The sequence below is a fragment of the Penicillium expansum genome (assembly GCF_000769745.1).
Source record: "Penicillium expansum strain MD-8 chromosome Unknown contig166, whole genome shotgun sequence".
Lineage (NCBI taxonomy): Eukaryota > Fungi > Ascomycota > Eurotiomycetes > Eurotiales > Aspergillaceae > Penicillium > Penicillium expansum.
In genome coordinates this window covers 341,192-361,133 of record NW_015971345.1, presented here as the reverse complement: position 1 = coordinate 361,133, position 19,942 = coordinate 341,192, and the positions used below count along the sequence as shown (strand labels likewise).

The following is a 19,942-nucleotide window of genomic DNA, read 5'->3' as shown; positions in this document are numbered from 1 at the left end:
GCTGGTGAAATCCGGAAAAGTCAATAAGCACTCGGTTCCAATCTGGCTGCGGACCATCCACGGACTGTCTAGGCGTCCTAGGCGTTCAAGCGCGTCGGGACTCGAAGATTCGGATGGTGACCGACGGGAAGCCTGTTCAAAGATCACTTGAGTAAATAGATCGAAGGACTGTTCCATCAAGAAGTCATCACCTTTCTCAAAGACGAAGTCGAAGCCTTTCAACGTGCGAAGGATCGGGTCATCGCTGAGTGCTGCTAGTGACGGCGCAAGTTCGAGGAGTTAGCAGTCGACCGCCTGGAAGACCTACAGCGGCAGACCCAGAGAAGTTCGCAAGGCCTCAAGTGGACCGATCAATACCCTATTTGGACCGTGATAGGGACCTCGATATCTCTCTAGACTACTGGGAACAAGCCATGCTGGCTGACCCTACACTTGTCGAAGTTTCCTTCTTCGCCTCACCCAGCACTCCCCGAGGCCAACAATGAGATGTGGGATTTTGCTGGTGAATCTATTTCGTTTCGAATCGCAAGATCGAAAGAATTAAAAGTCGCACAAACTCGCCTCAAGGATGTCAAGGACCACAGATTCAGATCTTGATACGAGTTTACTGGTGGATTTTTCCGTTGGTGAGGCGAGTACCTCTTGGTCAACTATTTCTGCAGTATCTCGCCTCTCTTATGCACGGTTCCGCTCCCTTTGTGATCGATCTCGATGGCAAAGCTGGGACTGGGAAGTCTCATGTGATCCTGTTGCTTCCTGTGACCCTATTCGGGAAGGAAGTGGACGCTGGCGTCACGGATCCCATGATACGGACGGTTCATACGTCCTGGTAAGACCTCGGCCAAAAAACGCGGAGTTAGGAAGAGGAACATGGTCGCCGGGCAAAAAGGTTCAAAGTACCACAGGCCTGGTATTTTCCAAAAATTTGGCACAGAACCATGCTTCTCAGTCCAACTTTTCAATCAGCCTATCTTGCATCGACACTTAGACAGGAAGATCCGAGACCAGGCTTCTCGCAAGAAGCACGGGAACTTCGAGCCGAACAACCAGAATACAGTCGTCTGGTAGACTTTGCCAATAAGACAAGATGCAGGTATCAACCAGTTGTAACTGGTGGAAACTGACAGCCAAGAGATGCACCATACTAACACCTGTCCCCCGTCTGTCATCACGCAGGTGGCGATTGTCAATGCAGCGTGGGAGTCGAATGGCCTCCTCGGCGAAGATAAAACCGCAATGAATGAGCCGAGAGCTTGTTCCACAAAGCCATTTCTGTCCATTAGAGCCGAGAATAGTCAGGTTTGTGGGTGGCAGGATCGTTCTGTCTATGGTGACACCACCTCCCTCGGCGAAGAGAACAAGTTCATTGATATTTAATTTATGAGGATAGCGAAGCAGTTGAGAATGCCCGGATGGTTGAGTAAGAGGAGTCTCGTTAGGGACAAAAGCCTCTGTGGGAAGATGACAGCCGACGCTATACTCTTCGAGACCTTTACAGCCGGTTCTACTATAAGGACCGGGACTGCGACTGCGAGCAGTGCACCTTTTCCTATCTGCCTGCCTATAAACTAACCCCGTCTCCCCCTCTTTCACCAACGATCATCAAGGAGAGGCGACGGTTCATCTGAGGAGGAGTATTTGTGAGAGCTTATCCTCCGGGTTTTTTTGATGTTTCTACGGTACTCACATTTTTGGTTAGTTCGGCTATCAGCAAGTGGGGGAAATTTCCCACTCTGCACGAAATCCGTCGTTCAGCTGGAGATGCAGGTTCACATTGATGTGCTTCTCGTGTTGCTACCTCTCAATGATGTTTCTGGGGAAGCTGGAGGAGGTGATGCTCCTTTGATGAGTGCCGCTATTCGGAATCTTTGAAATCTTTTTACATGTTCTTCTTCGCCCTGTCTCCGCATCGTCATCTTCCTATCGGGTCCGCCAAATACTCCAATTCTATTTTTCAGGAGGATTTGATCGTGAGGAGCCGCCACATTCGGGGAGCTACAAAATGCCCTTGGTATGATACTACGGACTTTGGTAGGTGGCGATCAGTCGACGGAATAGAGCACTTCACACATCCTCTCTCCCCGACCAATGGCACCAATGATGTATATCTGCCTGCATTATGCGAAGGATCTGCCCCATACCGGTAAACGCAGTAAATTACTGCGCATACCTAGCGACGGTAAGGTCTCGAGCAAAGTTTTGTCGCCAGTTTGTACTATGTATGGAAAGTTGTTCAAAGTGCCGTTCAATCAGGCTTACTGGTGCTATGACCTTGATGATATATGACCCTCTTTGGCCTCACTTCGAGATGATCGACAAAGTCCATGGCCTTCGGCTTCCATTCTTTGATGATACTAAATCTTCCTGGCTAATTCTTGTCAATTTTGCCCTTGGTACTACCCAAGGTAGTCACCTATTTCAATTTTTTTTGCGGCTGCTTGTCGGAATTGGTATTGACGGATTCCCTGTGAAACTGATTCCTGTCTACAGTGCGATTGCTTTGTGTTGGGTGCCTGATTAGTCAGGCCACCAGATACATAGACAGATCGCTCTCTATATCCCCTTCCTTGTTTACCCCACCCCCATATAAATCGATATATCTCGTTTATCTATTGATTTTCACTGTGTTGTGATCCCTAGACTATCTTCTTAGTTTGTGTTCTGATATCTTAGTCTGCGAGCATCCATAGTTCCTCAACGAGTGTGGGTCCATCTGCTGTCTATCAGGGCGACCCACCGTTCTCCCCCACTAACTCTACCTCTACTCCCTTTCTCTTTTGCTGTACTTAGAATTTTGAATTAAATACACTCTTTTCTTAGAGAAATTTAGCTAGTAGCAGTTTATGAGATCAAGGCATGGCTACAGCCTCGTCAGCGGTGTCATGCTCGTGCGATAGCGTACACCCATGCTTTCTTTTGACTTGTTTTGTTTCGCTACAACTACCTAGTTCTTGTTGAGATTACATCCATAGATAGCTTCCTTCTCCTTTTACCAACTCTCCACTCTGAATGTTGACCTCTTGTATTCTACTATTCATAGTATATGAGTAAGTCACTTCTGCATGACAACTACAGATCCCCAGGCATATTGCAATGCAACCGTAGAATCACAGGACTGTCGGGAAGGACCTACGGAAAGAGCCCAATTGAAGTGCATAGTAAAATTCGAGTCCAGATTTAATTCAGAGCGGCCCAAGGCAAATATTAGGATTTATGTGATCAAGTGACTGATTGACAGGGTTGTTAACACGAACCAAAAAAATAAGGTCACAGACACCAAAGGGCTGAGACGACTGGTCTAGACTCTAGAAGCAAGTCGGCGGATTGACCTGTCTTTACTGGATGGACACGTCAGGGAAACATTAGGCAAACTAACCGGGTCAATCTGGTTCGCCCGGGAGTGCCAGTGATCGGCAATACATTGGAACCCCTCGGTGTGGATATTGAATGGATTTTTTGAAACGGTTCTACCAAGAACAATCAATATGGAATAGTGAGTAGCATAAAATCCGCTTTGGCATGGAATGATCAGGATTGGACATATAATGCTGCAAGGCCACCCGTGTTGATTTGAAGTTCAGCTTACGTGCTCATGTGAGTCTGAGTGTCCTTGGAGCTTCGGGAGGTTCAGGCTGTGTCCCTTCGGCATCTTCCCGAAAACATCCATGGATGCCCAAGGGATCTAAGAGTATCTAGTCCATTCAGGGAAAGATCAGATATTCCCTTCAGCCTCCAGCCTATTATCCACCTCCCCACTCCAGTTTCCCCTCTCCTTCCCCTCTCTGAGCTCGCACTTACGTCATCTCTGTTACATTCTACGGTCTGGGTACAGTCGTGGATCCTATCAGAGAAGATTGAACCTCGATTTGACTACACTGCCCGGTTTAACTTCCTCTCTCTTATTGGATGGGCCAATTCCATCAACTCACCCAAATCCTGTGGCTTGCAATAAGGTGAAGCAAAGCCACAATTACTAACACGTTGACTCTTCACCCTTGAATTTCGGGCATATAAATACATGAAATGAACCCAACCGCCAGCTGAACTGTCTTGATTACATACTTTCGCTTCCATATATCTGTTTACTTATCCAACATCTCCCAATCACTCTTCTCTCTCAATCTACGATGGCATGGTCTCAATTCAACATCCCCTCGAACGGTTCCGGTACGCCTGATGAGCAGCAGAATGCTAGGGGTATTTGTTACCCCTATGAGTCTACTGCTCACCAGGCCCCGCCCTCCCTCGCGGCCGAGCCATCGATGTTCTCCGAGAACCATCTTCAGTACAATACTTCCATGCAACACCCCTCCGCACCAGCTCATTCCAGCTACCCCGTGCCTTTTCGTTTCACTCATACCGACTTCGATCCTCCCAATCCCAATACAGTACACCACCCCTCGATCGAGAACAACAGGCTCAGAGAGCCCTCCATGGGGTATCTCAGCTCTGGGCCTAGTAGTGCATGCACTACGCCGTCGGGGTCGAGAGGATCCACTCCCGCTATGCAAGAGCTCCCCCAATCAGGCATCGGTGGTCATGAAATCCAGACTACCTATGGCGCTGCCCAAAGACTTCAACCGAGGCAAGAGTCAGTCATTTCTCTAGTGCCAAGCTAACGTCATCACCACGCTAACACCATCCCTGTCATTCTAGCGAACTTCACGGCACGTATCAATGCAACTGGAAAGACTGCACATACCGCGGTATGTTCTCCTGCAAGGGAGTCCTCATGCGTCATATAGAAACGCAGCATGTCGAGCCGCGCTCATTCAGATGCTCTTCGTGTGGCAAGCGGTTTAGTCGACGGGACAATTTGGCCGGGCATATGGGAAGAGTTCATCGTCAGCTGATATGACAAAAAAGACAAAAAAGACAAAAAAAAAAAAGGAATGGAACTTGCAATGGCGTTGGGACTACTGGAATTTGTGCTTAGCTTGCGTGAAATTTGTGTTCAGCTTTGAGCATACGGAGTAGTGGATCGGCGTTTAGTTTGATATTCAATGATACCCGGCGTTTTTGTGCTTGCGCTTGTGCTTGTGCTTATGCTTGTGCTTGGTTTTTGGAATAGCCATCTCTTGATTGGGGGCAAGAAATAATAGGGGATTAAGCGGGAGGTAAAATAATAATAATTATTGTTATAGCAATAATAATTGGACTGCCAGCTCATGCAACTAAACTCCGCCCCATGCGTGAGCGTATACGAGCCCACCAATGCAGCTCCTATCACATATAATCACACTCGGCGCTTGACTCCTGTGGATTAATTGAGGCTCGTTTTTATCATTTACATATCCTTCCATATCCCGGGGTAAATTTGGGATCGACCGGTCTGTAAGTCACGGCATCCTGCCGGAACCCTAACTTAACGGTATAACCGCTGTAGCATCATCAGGAGGATCATTAACCTCATATCATGCTATTTATGGATGGTTATAACTAAATTAGAGTTCCCACAATAGATATATGTACTGATGATATTCTAATATTCTAATATTTCTGATCGCCCTCAGCGCTAGGCCTATTTAAGGCAGTGCAACCCTGAAATCATAATCCCTGCCACATCCATGTTCACTTTATGAAATAGTTCACGCAGTGAGGTATTTTTTTGGATAGCTCTACAACCGTTATTATTAGAGTCTAACTGCATGATGCAAAGGCACAAGCATAAAATGAAGTCGAAGATGTTAAAAGGAAAAAGGAAAAGTTAGGAAAGAAATGAACCTACAAAGGAGCAATGAGAGTGTGTCGATCTCTCGTATGTCCCCAATCAGCCTCGCGACTCCCCATATTTAATGATCGGCATAGATATGACGTGGCCAAGCAGAACAAGTTCATCGTTGAATAATCACCGATTCCTAAACCCAGGTCCATAGAAATGGGAATACTACACGCACAATTTAGCTGCTTGCTAACTCTGTAATCTCGTAGGAAAATGCACTATGTACCACATCGGACCTTGTAACGACCCAAGCTGGGGGTTCAGATCTAGTATACATGCTGATCACTCTCGCTCTCTATACATATAAGTTGCTTTTAGCGTCAATAATGCATCGACATGATTGGCTTGTAGCCTGCATCCTGCAGCATTATCACACTTCACATTACTCTCCTGCCACTTTGGGCGTCCACTTTTGGGGCCAGAAGACTTATCAATAGAAATCAGTGACACAGACGATGAGTTCCCTGCAACCAAGGGTTCTGGAAGACTGGGGGATCTACTCAGCCCGCAAAAATAGCCTTCATCAACGAGTTGTATTATTTGGAATCATGCTTGTCTCTGAGCATGGACCTAATGCACAGAACAAACCCCCTGCTTTCTAGAACGTAAGACTGGTTTTCCAGAACAAACCTGGAAGTTGGGGGTTATTCCGAGTAGTTACGTCTCCCAAGGTTGTTTTCACCTATTTTCGCGTTTTGGCTTTTTCTTTTGGTGAAGTTGTGTACCCAGAATCACAATGTCGAAAATTTTATAAATTCTCGAATGCCCATCATCGGCTCAAAGAAATTTTCTTCTATATAACCACCCACCTAGTACTCGTGTGACTTGGCTCACTCTCTACAACTAGGTCGGCGATTATACTATGATGGCGTGGCCAACACGCAAAAACAACAACTCAACTATCCCGGAGTCCGCGTTTCAGTGGTCTGATGGCGAGTCGGGGCATTGGAAAGCTAAGAATCTCAGACAACCTGAGACTCTTTTCATGTCTCCGTCGCCTGATCCATCGATCACCACGCGGACGACCATTGCGCGGCCTCCTTCGTACAACTATCAGCTGCAAATTCCCTCCGCACAGCTCCCCTCTACGCCGGTTGCCCTTGGGGCAGTGCTGTCTCCCCCTCATTTATCGTCTTATCTACACCCAAGCACCATCAAGCATTCAATCAACAACCACAGCCCAAGATCTATTCTGCCCCAAGCAATCAACACCGCCCTCTCCCCAGCAAGCCTCTACGACACCAGATGTCCCAGTCCATGGGATGATCTTCCTGTCTCAACTCCCATAATAAAAGAGACACTTCAGCCGGATGAGACTGGCAAGGATGGTAGCCAGACCAAAATGCCGTGTCGTTCTCGTCGCCCTACAGCCACACAAAAGTGTGTATTTTCTGTTTTTTTCCTGCAACTATTGTAGCTATGCATATACTGAACACACTTCATCTAGGGACAGCGATACTTACGGGACGTTCAAATGCGAATGGAAGGACTGCCAATATGACCGTTTGTTCTCGCGGAAAGGTGTGCTCATGCGGCATATCCTGACTCAGCATGTCAATCCACGGGCTTTCAAGTGTCCCTTGTGTGATCATGCTTCGAGTCGACGGGAGAATTTGAAAGCGCATAGACAGTCGATTCACAAGGAAAGTTTGTAAGATTCATGATGGAATGTCTTAGTGTTGGGGTTTATGATTTAGGATACCTGGTTTTGATTTTATTTACTCGGAGATATATACTTCGGATAGAGTGGAGTTCGGATCGGATTTTATGTTGGGATATATATATTTTCGCTTACTGACTTTATTGGAAAACTGAAGATTGAAAAAAAAAGCGTGGCACTTGAATTTGGAATAAAATGGAACATAGAAGATCGATATATACACTTGGATAAAGCGAAAAAAACAACGATGTCCTCTACTGTGGGAGATTCAGATGGTACCACATGGGGAGGCGGATCCACACCAACCTGGGGATCAGGCCGAACCAGGCCGCACAGGGTCTATGAGTGCTAGAGCTATAGCTAAGTTCTAAAATGTTACGACCGAGGTCTGTGTATCCTTGTTGCCATGGGAGTATAATTTAGGTTCGCAAAACAAGCATGCCATGGTAGATTGGAGCCAAAGCAAGGAAATGCAATTTCTTCTAAAACCAATGGAAAGACAGACGCACGAAGAAGCGGATCGATTGACCGGTCTGTTGAAATTTGAAATGGTATGGAATTTGGTGCGTTTAAGCGTCAGATACACAATGGGAGAAGTGACGCTGCGCGACCAGACACATCATGCTCGCCAATTGTAAGAACAAGGAGAAATATCGAGACAAAAGCTCGTTCCCAGTATCTTGGGTCGACACAGCTATGAAAGTGTAAAATTTTTTGATTCGTAGGGCTTTGTTGGCCCTGCCTTCTCCCACGAACAAAACGTTATCAACCCGCCAACTCCATCACCTCAAATCAACATCGGCTCGTTCCGTCGACTTTTCCTTGCCTGACCGACCGTCTGTGCGAAGAAGGGAATCGCCCACTGAAAACAACACAAAGAAGCCGTTTAGATGTTGGAGGGGTAGAGCATAACGCGGACGGTAGCGCCGAGGGACTTGGGGGGGAGGTTGTTGCGGAACTTGGCGCGCACAACACCGGAGTTGCCTGGAACGAGTCAGATAAAACGAAATTCGAGTTCGAGGGTTCCCAGGCTCAAGAGGGCCATTCGGAGATGGTCTTGAGACTGGTTGTTGAATTCACGTACCGTGCGGCCGGGTGACCTTGCCCCAGATCACCCGAATGTTGGAGCCGCGGACCTCACGCTTAGCACGGTAAACGAAAGCGACCTTCTTGCCAAGGTAGAACTTGGCGGACTTGGTGTCATCAACACCCTCGATCTTGACCAAGCTGTATAACCATATATCAGATTCCATTCATCGAGTATTGAATTTCATGTGCGCAGGGTGTAGATACCTGGTGTTGGGGGTAAGGGCGTGCTTGGAGCGCTGGAAGCTCAGGTGACGTCCCCTGTAAAAAAGAAATTCGTATTAATGCTCTGTCCATATCGTGTGTGTTGCTTCGATTTGAGTGGCGATGTCTTGTGTTCCCCAAATCGGTTCTCCATCTCGAATTGGTGTATCCTTAAATGCGACGATGAAAGTGCGGTGGTAACTTACTTGACGTAGACTAGAAAAAGGAAGAAATAGTTAGCACATGTCTTTTATCCAGTGTGCGACCACACAAGGTGCGTCCTCAATATGCCGCTTTGCGATTTCGAGACCACCAAAACGACGATCGATAAGACGTTCGAGGGATTCACTCACGGCGGTGTCCTTGTTCCGAAGGCATTGTGTCGGCGTTTCTCTGGGGAGCGGGCAAGGAAAGAAAGTCGAAGGAATGACCCGCAAGATCAAAAGTCGTTCCCGTTTGTCGTGGTTGTCGTCGCTTCGATAGAGTCAGGCGCACAATCAATTTGGGCAGCCGTGTGTTGGTTTTCGCCCTAGCCCAAACGGGATCTTAGCGAGCCACCATCCACGTGATATATCAGGGCTAAGCGAGATCCCGTGATAGATACACCGCTTCAAGTATTACATCAGCGGGTAGATAGGCAGAATTTTGAGATGAGATAAGCTTTTGTTTGGAGTATTGTTTCTCCGTTCCGAGCTCCGAATGTGGTCATTTACCGATCATTTACCGCCCTTCTGTTCTTTTCTGCCACTCGGGCTACTGTGATCCGACCGGCACCTTCTCCTGCAGCTTTCCAGCTGACAAACTTAAGCCATGACGACAGGGGTTCCCACCTTCAAAGTTGGAAGGTTTCACTCAACAAAAAGCAATGTGCAAGCCTATTGCAGGTTTAGGAAGTGAATAATTGTTCTCATCCATCCTCGCCAGCTTCTTGAGAACAGGAACAATCAAAATCTTCAGAGGACAACAGTGACATGATCCGGGTAGCCTTCCGGCATATTGATATACTTCAGACCGAGACCACTGATTGGGAAATCTAGAAGTTCCTGTATCCTGCCCCACATCCTGGCTGACGGATCACTAATTACATCTGAGACCGGTTATGCTGTATGTATGTATTTCATAGGTATTCATCAAAACTTGTGACAATTTTCAAGACTGATACGAGAGACCTCAGGAACTAAATTAGCGTTAGAGGACGGAGTACGGAGTATGGATAGGGTAGTATAGTACTATGTAGTATAGCCCCCAAGTAGCACTCAACGGTTAATATGTATGCTCCGGATTCGGACCCCTCTAATCGTAGATCGGGTTAATACCAGTCTCGAACCGGACTTAAGAAAGTGGCCTCTCGCGGGAAAATAGAATCCGTCTGGGACAAAATGACAAATGTGCCGATCCATCCCCACGATTTGGGTCACCGGTAGAAGTTCTTATCGAGTTGCGTGCTTTGAGGTACGTGGTATTGTACCTGTTCTTGCAGGTTCGGTACTTTAATTTTGATACACTCTCGTAGGGGATTTTAGTGGACACGCTGCAACCTTCCCCTCGAAGTGATAGTTATTCCAATGTAGCTCCGCTTTAGATACATGTGCATATTATACAGGCTGACCGCAAATCCGTCCATAATGTACATAACTACTAGAACTCCCTATACAGAATTGAACTTACGGAGTACAATATTGGAGATTGTTATGGACACGTACCTCGTACTATAATCGAATTTAGCCTGTTGGGTGCAGTGTGATCCGCACCTATAAGTGAACTGCACCTCTTATCAGATGACCACCCTAGTTTTTTCCTCTCTAAAATAGACCCAGGATGGTATCAGAACAAGGATAAGCGACATGCTCACGGCGGATACTATTAACAATTCATCCGACGTACTTTGTATCACCCCGACCCCGAGTCCCGACGTAGTTATAAGCAGCGCTGATACCGATGGTAGCCTCCGCGGGGTTATGAATAATCAAAACGGGTAAGATCCCGCAGGATCCTAGAGACAATGGGTGATCCTGAAGACCGGAGTTAAGAGGACTTTATATAAGAAAGTTGAAAGTTGACTGGAATTGCCACGAGGCTCGGAGCAGGTCCTAAGGCCGATATTACTAGAAGAAGAGAATCATAATATACAAAGTGTATGTATATATGTATATCGGTAGACTCTACTCCGTACTCCGTAAATATAAAAGAAAATCAAAATCAAAAACAAAGAAAAGTGATAAATACCCTGAAGTCATAAATCATAAAATACATACATACGATACCCAGAAGCCCCACCAGCCGAAGCTGTGAGCGACTTCCGTTAAAAAGTACTCCGCCGGATCCTGTTGCAGTTCTCAACAATCTTCCTCTTCCTCTTTCCCTTTTCCAAACTCGCTCTACTTTTTTTCGCCTTCATTCTGTGTATTAAGCGGTCGGTGCAAGATGACTAGTGTGATCAACCAGAGCGATGACCGCCAGGGTGCTGGGTGAGTTTCCCCTCCTGTGTCTCTGACATCACTCCCCCTCCCCCCGGTTGCGGAAGCCCGGTGCCACAGCTCAATTCAACTTCAACCTATCCCTAAGATTGTGCTATTTTGGAGTTATTACCTTCATACCGATAATAGTCAATCCCTTTCTTGAACGCTTTCGCAGTCTTTGTCTGCTCAGAGAGCTCCCCCACTCAACCCCTCAATTGCCGCTTCAAATGCAAAAATCTTTCTCGATCAATTAAACACAACACTGACAATGGACATCGCATTCAGCACCATCGAGCTTAAGGATGATACCATCATTGTGGTACTAGGCGCATCTGGTGATTTGGCGAAGAAGAAGACCGTTCGTACCCCTCCAGAATATGATGACTCTTCACATACTAACCAATTTATAGTTCCCTGCACTCTTTGGCCTTGTATGTGCTATCTCCACTAACCATTCCAGTTCTTACCCACTTACAAATTTGACATAGTTCCGCAACAAATTCCTTCCCAAGGACATTCGGATCGTTGGATATGCGCGGACAAAGATGGACACCGACGAATACCTCAAGCGCGTTCGCTCGTACATCAAGGTCCCCACAAAGGAGATTGAAGATCAATTAGATCAGTTCTGCAAGATGTGCACCTACGTTTCCGGCCAATATGATCAAGATGATTCGTTCATCAACCTGAACAAGCACCTTGAGGAGATCGAGAACAACCGTCAATCGAAGGAGCAGAACCGCGTGTTCTATATGGCACTGCCCCCCAGTGTCTTCACCACTGTGTCCGAGCAGCTGAAGCGCAACTGCTACCCCAAGAGCGGTCTCGCTCGCATTATCGTGAGTTTCTCTGGACAGCCCGGCCGAAAAATGAACCTCATATTGATACACCTATTTTTTTTAATAGGTCGAGAAGCCCTTCGGTAAGGATCTTCAGAGCTCGCGCGACCTCCAGAAGGCTTTGGAGCCCAACTGGAAGGAGGATGAGATCTTCCGTATCGATCACTACCTTGGTAAGGAGATGGTCAAGAACATCCTAATTCTGCGATTCGGCAACGAGTTCTTCAACGCCACATGGAACCGCCGCCACATCGATAACGTTCAGGTATGTGATGAAGCGATCTCATTCCGGAATTCGGGTTCTAATATCAGCTGCAGATTACATTCAAGGAGCCTTTCGGCACTGAGGGCCGTGGTGGCTACTTCGATGAGTTCGGTATTATCCGTGATGTTATGCAGAACCGTAAGTATATTCGGTCACATTGACTAGATGCAGTAATAGATGCTAACAATCCTATAGACCTTCTGCAGGTTCTCACATTGCTCGCCATGGAGCGCCCCATCTCCTTCTCTTCCGAGGATATCCGTGACGAGAAGGTCCGTGTTCTCCGCGCTATGGATGCTATTGAGCCCAAGAACGTCATCATCGGCCAGTACGGTCGATCCCTCGACGGCAGCAAGCCCGGTTACCTGGAGGACGATACTGTGCCCAAGGAGTCGCGTTGCCCGACTTTCTGCGCGATGGTTGCATACATTAAGAACGAGCGTTGGGACGGTGTTCCCTTCATCCTCAAGGCCGGAAAGGCCCTGAACGAGCAGAAGACCGAGGTCCGCATCCAGTTCAAGGATGTCACTTCCGGTATCTTCAAGGATATTCCCCGTAACGAGCTTGTCATCCGTGTCCAGCCCAACGAGTCCGTCTATATCAAGATGAACTCCAAGCTGCCCGGTCTCTCCATGCAGACGGTGGTTACCGAGCTGGACTTGACTTACCGCCGCCGCTTCTCCGACCTCAAGATCCCCGAGGCCTACGAGTCCCTGATTTTGGACGCCTTCAAGGGCGATCACTCCAACTTCGTCCGTGACGACGAGTTGGATGCCAGCTGGCGCATCTTCACTCCCCTCCTGCACTACCTGGATGACAACAAGGAGATCATCCCCATGGAGTACCCCTACGGTGAGCTTACCCGCTTTTTTTTTACCATTTTCCAACCATGACATATAGCTAATTTGATTGATCTAGGCTCCCGTGGACCCGCTGTTCTTGATGACTTCACTGCTTCATACGGCTACAAGTTCAGCGACGCCGCTGGCTACCAGTGGCCCGTCACTACCTCAGCCCCCAACCGGTTGTAGGTACTTGGAGTATAGCTGTTTACGATGATTACGGGAAGCGGATTCGGGATACAAAGGAATTAAAATCTCTATTTTCTGACTCTGGTTGGTTGTTTGGCCGGCAGGCAGGAGTCGCGTCATACTGTGATACTTAGGTTTTCGAGGCCAATTCAAAATTAGGATTGGATGCGACGCAAGCAATGAAAGATATTTACGCCCTTATTTTTGTTCTGCTCTTTGGTGGATATTGTCCCTTTGGCTTGGGAGTTGCTATAGCATCAGCTGTCATCCACTAGTTTCTATGGTTCTTTTTTTTTGGTTGGCACCATGTACGGAGTCAAGAGAGAAGGCCCCTTAAGCAAAAGTACTTTCCTAATTAGGTAAGCTATACCGAATCAGAGCCCCTATACGAAGTTTGCCAAGCGCACGTACGTCGTGTCGAGCTCCGTTCAATCCTGCCGTTTCTATAATTGGCCCGTAGGTCCCTGAATTACGTCATCGCACATGGCCAATCAGCATAAAACCTTGGCAGGAAGCATTATTAAAGGCTGACATAAGGCTGAGCCCCCTGGAGCTGGCTGCAAACAAACGTGGAATACTTGAAACCTAATGCATTTAGAGTAGGAACCTAGACTCGTACACAGACAAATAAAAGCCCATAGCCGGCCCTGTCATAAAAAAAGCCGGGATCGGCAAAAGGGTTCTGGCGGGTCTCTCGTAAATTAAATAAATCGATAAGGCCGGGGGCCCGCATAGAGGCGCTCAGGCCAACGCGGGTTTTCTCTCCTTCCTCTTCAACTTATGACAAAGGATCTTTTCTCTTAGGATTCCCATAGACGCTTTTCGACGACTGCATAGACACACCGGCACCTCCGTCACAACCCATCCAGCCTCCTGCAAACCCGCGCCGTCAACAAACGACGAATCCCGAACGTACCGTACACAGTTTCGGCCCCCGCGAGCTCCTCCGACGCCCCCAAAAAGAGCACGCGACTCAATTCCCCGAAAGGATTAGACACCTTCCGGCCCCTTTCCCAATCCCCGGAACGCATCCCCGACCCTACTAGGTCACAGTCTTTGTTGTTTCGATTCTGAATTGCGCGTCTCTTCCGGACGGGTGTTTTCAACTTTCGAAGAGGTCACTGGCTACGCCACAACCAGCCACCGACGTTTTTGGGTTTAGGTTCAGCGCGGATACCTGAGTGCATGATAGCCCGTGGATAATTAGGATGCCGCAGGCTGCGAGGTGGGCGGGGACGCCCTCCATCAAGGGCCGGAATGAGTCCACTAGGATGGCGCTTTTGACGTTTAGTTTGGTGGGATTGCAGTGCGTATCATCCCTCTCGTTTTTGTCACTTGGGTATATTGTATATGGGGCTAGATGCTGCGAGACATTGTCTAGCCTGCGCTTCTTTTCTGGAGGCAATTGGGGGATTGTTGTGTTGTTTGTGACTAACTCAGTGTTTTCCTCGAGAATAGGTTCACGTGGGGTACTGAGATGACATGTAAGAGTTATCCACATTCCGAATATCCTCCGTTGGAACTACTTCGGGAGAATGATTGCTGACTCGATTTGTTTCCTTGTTAGATTGTACACCTTACCTTCTTCAACTTGGTTTGACGAAGTCTAAAACTTCGCTGGTGTGGATTGCTGGCCCGTTATCTGGATTGATTATCCAACCTCTTATTGGAGTTATTGCTGATCGGTCACGATCGAAATGGGGTCGACGTAGACCTTTTATGGTCTTCGGGTCGCTTGTTGTCGCTTTCTGTCTGCTTGTCCTGGGGTGGACGGCAGAGATTGTTGGTTTATTTGTCAAAGATCCAGAAAAGGTACGATCCCGCTGATTAGAACCCTCATCTGGCTAGGTCTACGGTTATGTGGATGCTAATATTGATTTTCTACAGGCTAAGAACGGCACAATTGCCCTGGCTGTGTTGAGTATTTATGCGGTGGATTTCTCCATCAACGTTGGTAAGTGGCAGGCTTGCCCGTGCCTTAATTGAAGGTGGCTTACAATGTCTTAGTTCAAGCGTGCTGTCGCGGTCTGATTGTGGATACGCTGCCGATTCCATCGCAACAAGCTGGATCCGCATGGGGTATGGCCCTTCCCCATATGTCTCAGCCTAAAAAAACGCCACTGACCTTTTTTGTAGCCGGGAGAATGTCTGCCATTGGCCAGCTCTTTGCCTATGTGGTTGGTGCCATTGATACTGTTAGCATCTTTGGTACTTTTCTTGGAGATACACAGTTCAAGCAGATGACAGTGATCGCTGCTTTGTCATTGATAGGGGCAGTGGCAGTCACGTCATACTCGGTAAAAGAGAGAGTTCTTTTATCGGCAAGGTGTGTTGAATTCGAACTGATACTTCTTGCCATCAATTAACCTTATGTGATAACAGGGATGACGGAAGTGCTGGTGCTATCCAGGTCCTCTCTCAATTGTTCAAAACTACTTTCGAGCTGCCGCCTCGCATCCAAGCAATTTGCTGGGCCCAATTTTGGGCTTGGATTGGTATGTAAATTCCACACCTACTAGGAAATCAACAATGCTAACATTAAGTAGGCTGGTTCCCCTTCCTCTTCTACAGCACAACCTGGGTCGGTGAAACCTACTTCCGTTACGAAGTACCAAAAGACGACATGGCCAAAGCCACAGATATGCTTGGTGAAGTCGGCCGCGTGGGCAGTCTTTCGTTGACGGTCTTCTCATCCATCACAGTCCTCAGCTCTGTACTCCTACCCTTTTGTATCATGCAGCCAGATACCAAGCGAACACGCTTCACCGCACGACCTCCACCAAAGGTAGCAGCGGTTCTCAAAGCCATCACCGCAATCCGACCCGACCTCCAAACCGCCTGGCTGATCTCCCACATCATGTTCGCCGCCACAATGATCTTCGCCCCTCTAGCAAACTCCCGCGCCTTCGCAACCTTCCTAGTAGCGGTATGCGGTATTCCCTGGGCAATCAGCGGCTGGGCTCCATTCGCCTTTATGGGCGTGGAAATCAACAAACTAACGATGGGCGGCTATTCCCCGGCAATTCCATCCTCCAGATCCGGCGTGACAATGATCACATCAGCAAGTCTGCGCAACAACGCCGCCGACACTGAACTGGATGTCCTCCGACTCAACCACCACGATTCCACCGACAGCGACACCGACGAGGAGGAACAGGCATCCAATATTCCGTCAACAGGCGAACTAGCCGGTATCTACCTAGGCGTGCTGAATGTGTACACGACCCTCCCCCAATTTGTCGGCACCTTCATCAGCTGGATTGTCTTCAGCATCCTCGAACCCGCCGCAGAGCCCAAATCTGATAACAATTCAGATTCGTGGATGAACCTGGATAAGGATAGGTATAATGCCATCTCTATCTGTCTCTTCATCGGGGCAATAAGCGCACTCGTGGCGGCTGAGGCTACCCGTCGACTGCGGTATATACTATGAGCATAAGCAGTCCAGAGCGAGAGCTGTGAAAGCTGTGAAATTACGATCCGTTGCGATGAATAGTTATTGATTTTTGCTCGATACCCGGTGTATATTGCATGAGCCTTGTCTTGACTAAGGTTGAGGTCTTGGGGTTGTGGACATGTCTACATGTACAGTGAGCTGGGCCTGTCTCCATAGAAGGAGTTTTGTCTTTTTTTTTCTCTTTTGGTTTGGCATGCACATACATAATACATAATACATACCTACCTGGGTTAACCATATTCATCTGTGAGATGGGGCTTTTCTATCTTCAAATGTTAGCTGCAGCTTTTATGAGGGCATGCAAGGTCAGGCTCACTACTCCGTAGTTAGGGCCCAGACTGCCCAGTGTTCCGGTCCCCGACTTCGGAGACTGAGTAGGCGGTCAGGCCTGGCAAAATCTGGTCTATGACCGACCCCAGTTCCTAAACCCTCTCCCTTTTATCCATCTTACACATGGATTGACATGAATTGAAGCCATCATTATGAAATCCTGATCTTCTGGTACAACATAGTTCGGTTTTGTACTATGTCTTCCCAATCGTCACCAGTAGTCCGTTCCATCTAGCACTCCTATGATTTTCCTTGTCACCAGGTGACTTCAACTGACGCTCGCTGATTACTCGGAAATTGATGGAAATCGATGGGTGAACGGGCTCTCGAGGCCCGGGTTCAGCCCACGCTTACCAAAAAGAGCCATTTTGCCTTGTTCTTAAGAGATTCCACCTTTTTGGAAGTTCACTTCTCGCCGCACTGAGTGCCAAGACTAACTTTTGCCCAAACTACTCCTTAGCTAGCTACTCCGTACATTTATGGCTAATAACCACACGAGGGAGTTTAGGTGTGACGAATGTGGCGTTCAAGATTATATCCATATTCATGACTCGGTATTCGGCCTAGACGTATGTACGGAGTACTCCGCAGTATTTGATGTGTTAGATGCCAGCCGCCCGCAAGGGGCTGTGTCCGTGCGCTAATCCCCGATTGTCACCCAGAGCCCGATCTTCAACTGTTGAATAGTAATATAATATGTCTTAGGCCCTGAGCGTTGCAGAATCTTTTGACCAAGATCGTATTCACCGTGCCTTGACACTGACTTGAACATGGTGCACAAGTAGGAAGCTAAGATTTTATTTGGTATCTAAGTACTCCGTATGAATCATGCCTTCCTATGTGAACACCAGGTCACAGCGTTCAGACAATCACTATTATAATTGATCTCATTGAAGATATGATGGGAAATTTTGATAGAAGCCTCCGAATTTCGTAGATCAGCAGTCACTATCTGCGTTCAGGCTAGCGTCAGTAACCTGTATCATTCTAGCCTGAAGTATACAAGAAATGAAAGGGGCAATTAAGGAAAAGATGGGGTTCGCAGGATTTCAAAATATAGAAATAGAACCTTGGCAGCCTGATAATCAGGCGCTTAAGGACAGCTAATCGGGACCAGGCGGATGGAATGGGAGAGCAACCAAAGAAACGGCGCGCTCCACAGAATCCCGCCAAGATCAGGAAAGCTTAGACTTCATTCAAGCCACACAGACGTGTCAAACTTTGTAGTTATACGAAGTTCGGACTCCGTGGTCGATAGTTGAGTCGATAGTTGAGTCGATAGTCGATAGTCAATAGCCAATAGTAAATTGTAAATAGATAAAAGGGAATTGGGTAATTTCCTGACTTATCTTTCTGGTTTATTGACTAGACAAGTGCTGTTAAAGCAGAGCCGCTTAGACAGCTAGAAGGATTCTTTGCAATTTGCCTCTTTCCCCCATAGCCCCTTGCACCAAGTCTTTCCTAGAACCCATCCGAGAGACGGTCATAACCTCCTTGCATCTTTTGATTGGTTACCATTCATACTTGGCAGGTGGCAGGTGGAGTATCACGTTGTCATTGTTGGAGGTTTTCCGCTGTAACCATCCTCATCCGAAGGTTGGCAACCCGAGAGAGTAAGCCGAATCCGCTGGGGCTCATCTTAAGGATAAATGAGCCTGATTCTGTTGGACACAGTATATAAACAGAAAAATTATATAAAGGACCGAATTTCCTCCTAGTACAGACATTTTCAATTCACCTAGTATCTCAATTCCTCTTTTCTATTCATCATGGTATACACTTCGGACTCCGATGAATATTTACAGCTACTCCAAATATTCCAACCTAGCAGTGAGAAACACAATTCCCATGCCGGGACTTCTGCTATGCAACCACCTACCTCTGCCGTCGGACAGCCACCTCCTCTACCATCTGCAGATTGGCCTCTCTATGACCCTTCTATAAGCTATGCCTCCACGTCTCTCCACCCCAACTGGACTATGCACACCCAACCACCTGCCTCTGCGGTCGGACAGCGACCTATATTCTCTGCGGGTTGGTCTCTTTGTACCCCTTCTATGAGCCGCACCTCCAGGTCTCTTGACCCAAACTGCACTGTGCATACCACCATAGGTCTCCCCACGGCGGACAACTTGTACCAGAACAGAATGCAGTCTTCCTCGGTCATGCAGCAAAGAGCCACTGGTGTTGAAACTGAAGTCCATCTCAGCCCCGGTCGCACCTCAACCTATGCCTGGTCCTCGCCGGCGAGTCCCTTCACCCCAGGGAGATCCCCAGCAAACGAGAACAACAATGAAGTTGATGATGTGGAACCAATCTCTGCTCATAGTGACCCCCAGAACCAAGAGTTAGTCTGAGTCACATGTTCTCACACTTCCCACTTCATTACTAACAGTCTTCCTTCTCTCTCAGTGGATCGGACGGCCTTTTCAAATGCGGGTGGAGCGGCTGTAAACGCCGTGAGAGGTTTAGCGGCTATGCATCATTAATGCGCCATATTAAAGTGCAGCACGTCGTACATCGCTCCGTCCGGTGCCCGGAATGCGGTCAGCCCTTCGGTCGCGTGGATAACATGAAAGAACACCGTGGGAGACGTCATAGGATTTTTGACTGAGATTGATGCTGGCGATGCTTGTGATCCTGAGTTTTATATTCTTCGGCCATGAATGTGTGAAAGCTTGCATTTTGTGTGTGTTTTTATGGGCATAGCGGGGATATAATGAGGGACGATGGAGAAATCTGGGAATTTGATATGAGTTTTTAGCAAAGATCATTTAGACTGAAGTCTGTTGTGGGGTGTGAGATCAAACCAAACAATGCAAATATGGTAGCCCCACCGCTCCCGTTCCCGATATCCAGAAGATCCCGAGGTCAATCTCGATCAATCTC

The 19,942-nt window shown here is 47.7% G+C and overlaps 6 protein-coding genes across 6 annotated transcripts; 5 read left to right on the top strand and 1 right to left on the bottom strand.

The window, feature by feature from the left end:
- Window positions 1–4,127: 4,127 nt before the first annotated feature.
- On the top strand, window positions 4,128–4,619 carry PEX2_050780 (uncharacterized protein; the record flags this gene model as incomplete). The annotated part of the gene is made up of 1 exon (XM_016742353.1): window positions 4,128–4,619. One exon carries the CDS (start codon window positions 4,128–4,130, stop codon window positions 4,617–4,619), a length of 492 nt encoding a protein of 163 aa, XP_016597683.1.
- Window positions 4,620–6,584: 1,965 nt separating this feature from the next.
- On the top strand, window positions 6,585–7,377 carry PEX2_050770 (Zinc finger, C2H2; the record flags this gene model as incomplete). Its single annotated transcript, XM_016742352.1, has 2 exons — window positions 6,585–7,102; window positions 7,170–7,377. 2 exons carry the CDS (start codon window positions 6,585–6,587, stop codon window positions 7,375–7,377), a joined length of 726 nt encoding a protein of 241 aa, XP_016597682.1.
- An 891-nt stretch (window positions 7,378–8,268) lies between these two features.
- PEX2_050760 (60S ribosomal protein eL33) lies at window positions 8,269–9,050 on the bottom strand (the record flags this gene model as incomplete). The annotated part of the gene is made up of 5 exons (XM_016742351.1): window positions 8,269–8,366; window positions 8,467–8,609; window positions 8,676–8,729; window positions 8,879–8,888; window positions 9,026–9,050. The coding sequence occupies 5 exons, from the start codon at window positions 9,048–9,050 to the stop codon at window positions 8,269–8,271; spliced, it is 330 nt and encodes a 109-aa protein (XP_016597681.1).
- A 2,349-nt stretch (window positions 9,051–11,399) lies between these two features.
- PEX2_050750 (glucose-6-phosphate dehydrogenase) lies at window positions 11,400–13,266 on the top strand (the record flags this gene model as incomplete). Its single annotated transcript, XM_016742350.1, has 7 exons — window positions 11,400–11,489; window positions 11,542–11,562; window positions 11,620–11,970; window positions 12,038–12,235; window positions 12,289–12,373; window positions 12,431–13,087; window positions 13,154–13,266. 7 exons carry the CDS (start codon window positions 11,400–11,402, stop codon window positions 13,264–13,266), a joined length of 1,515 nt encoding a protein of 504 aa, XP_016597680.1.
- A 1,719-nt stretch (window positions 13,267–14,985) lies between these two features.
- Window positions 14,986–16,699, top strand: PEX2_050740 (putative sucrose transporter; the record flags this gene model as incomplete). The annotated part of the gene is made up of 6 exons (XM_016742349.1): window positions 14,986–15,078; window positions 15,154–15,220; window positions 15,274–15,345; window positions 15,403–15,592; window positions 15,649–15,761; window positions 15,813–16,699. 6 exons carry the CDS (start codon window positions 14,986–14,988, stop codon window positions 16,697–16,699), a joined length of 1,422 nt encoding a protein of 473 aa, XP_016597679.1.
- A 2,123-nt stretch (window positions 16,700–18,822) lies between these two features.
- Window positions 18,823–19,410, top strand: PEX2_050730 (uncharacterized protein; the record flags this gene model as incomplete). The annotated part of the gene is made up of 2 exons (XM_016742348.1): window positions 18,823–19,010; window positions 19,128–19,410. The coding sequence occupies 2 exons, from the start codon at window positions 18,823–18,825 to the stop codon at window positions 19,408–19,410; spliced, it is 471 nt and encodes a 156-aa protein (XP_016597678.1).
- Window positions 19,411–19,942: the final 532 nt, after the last annotated feature.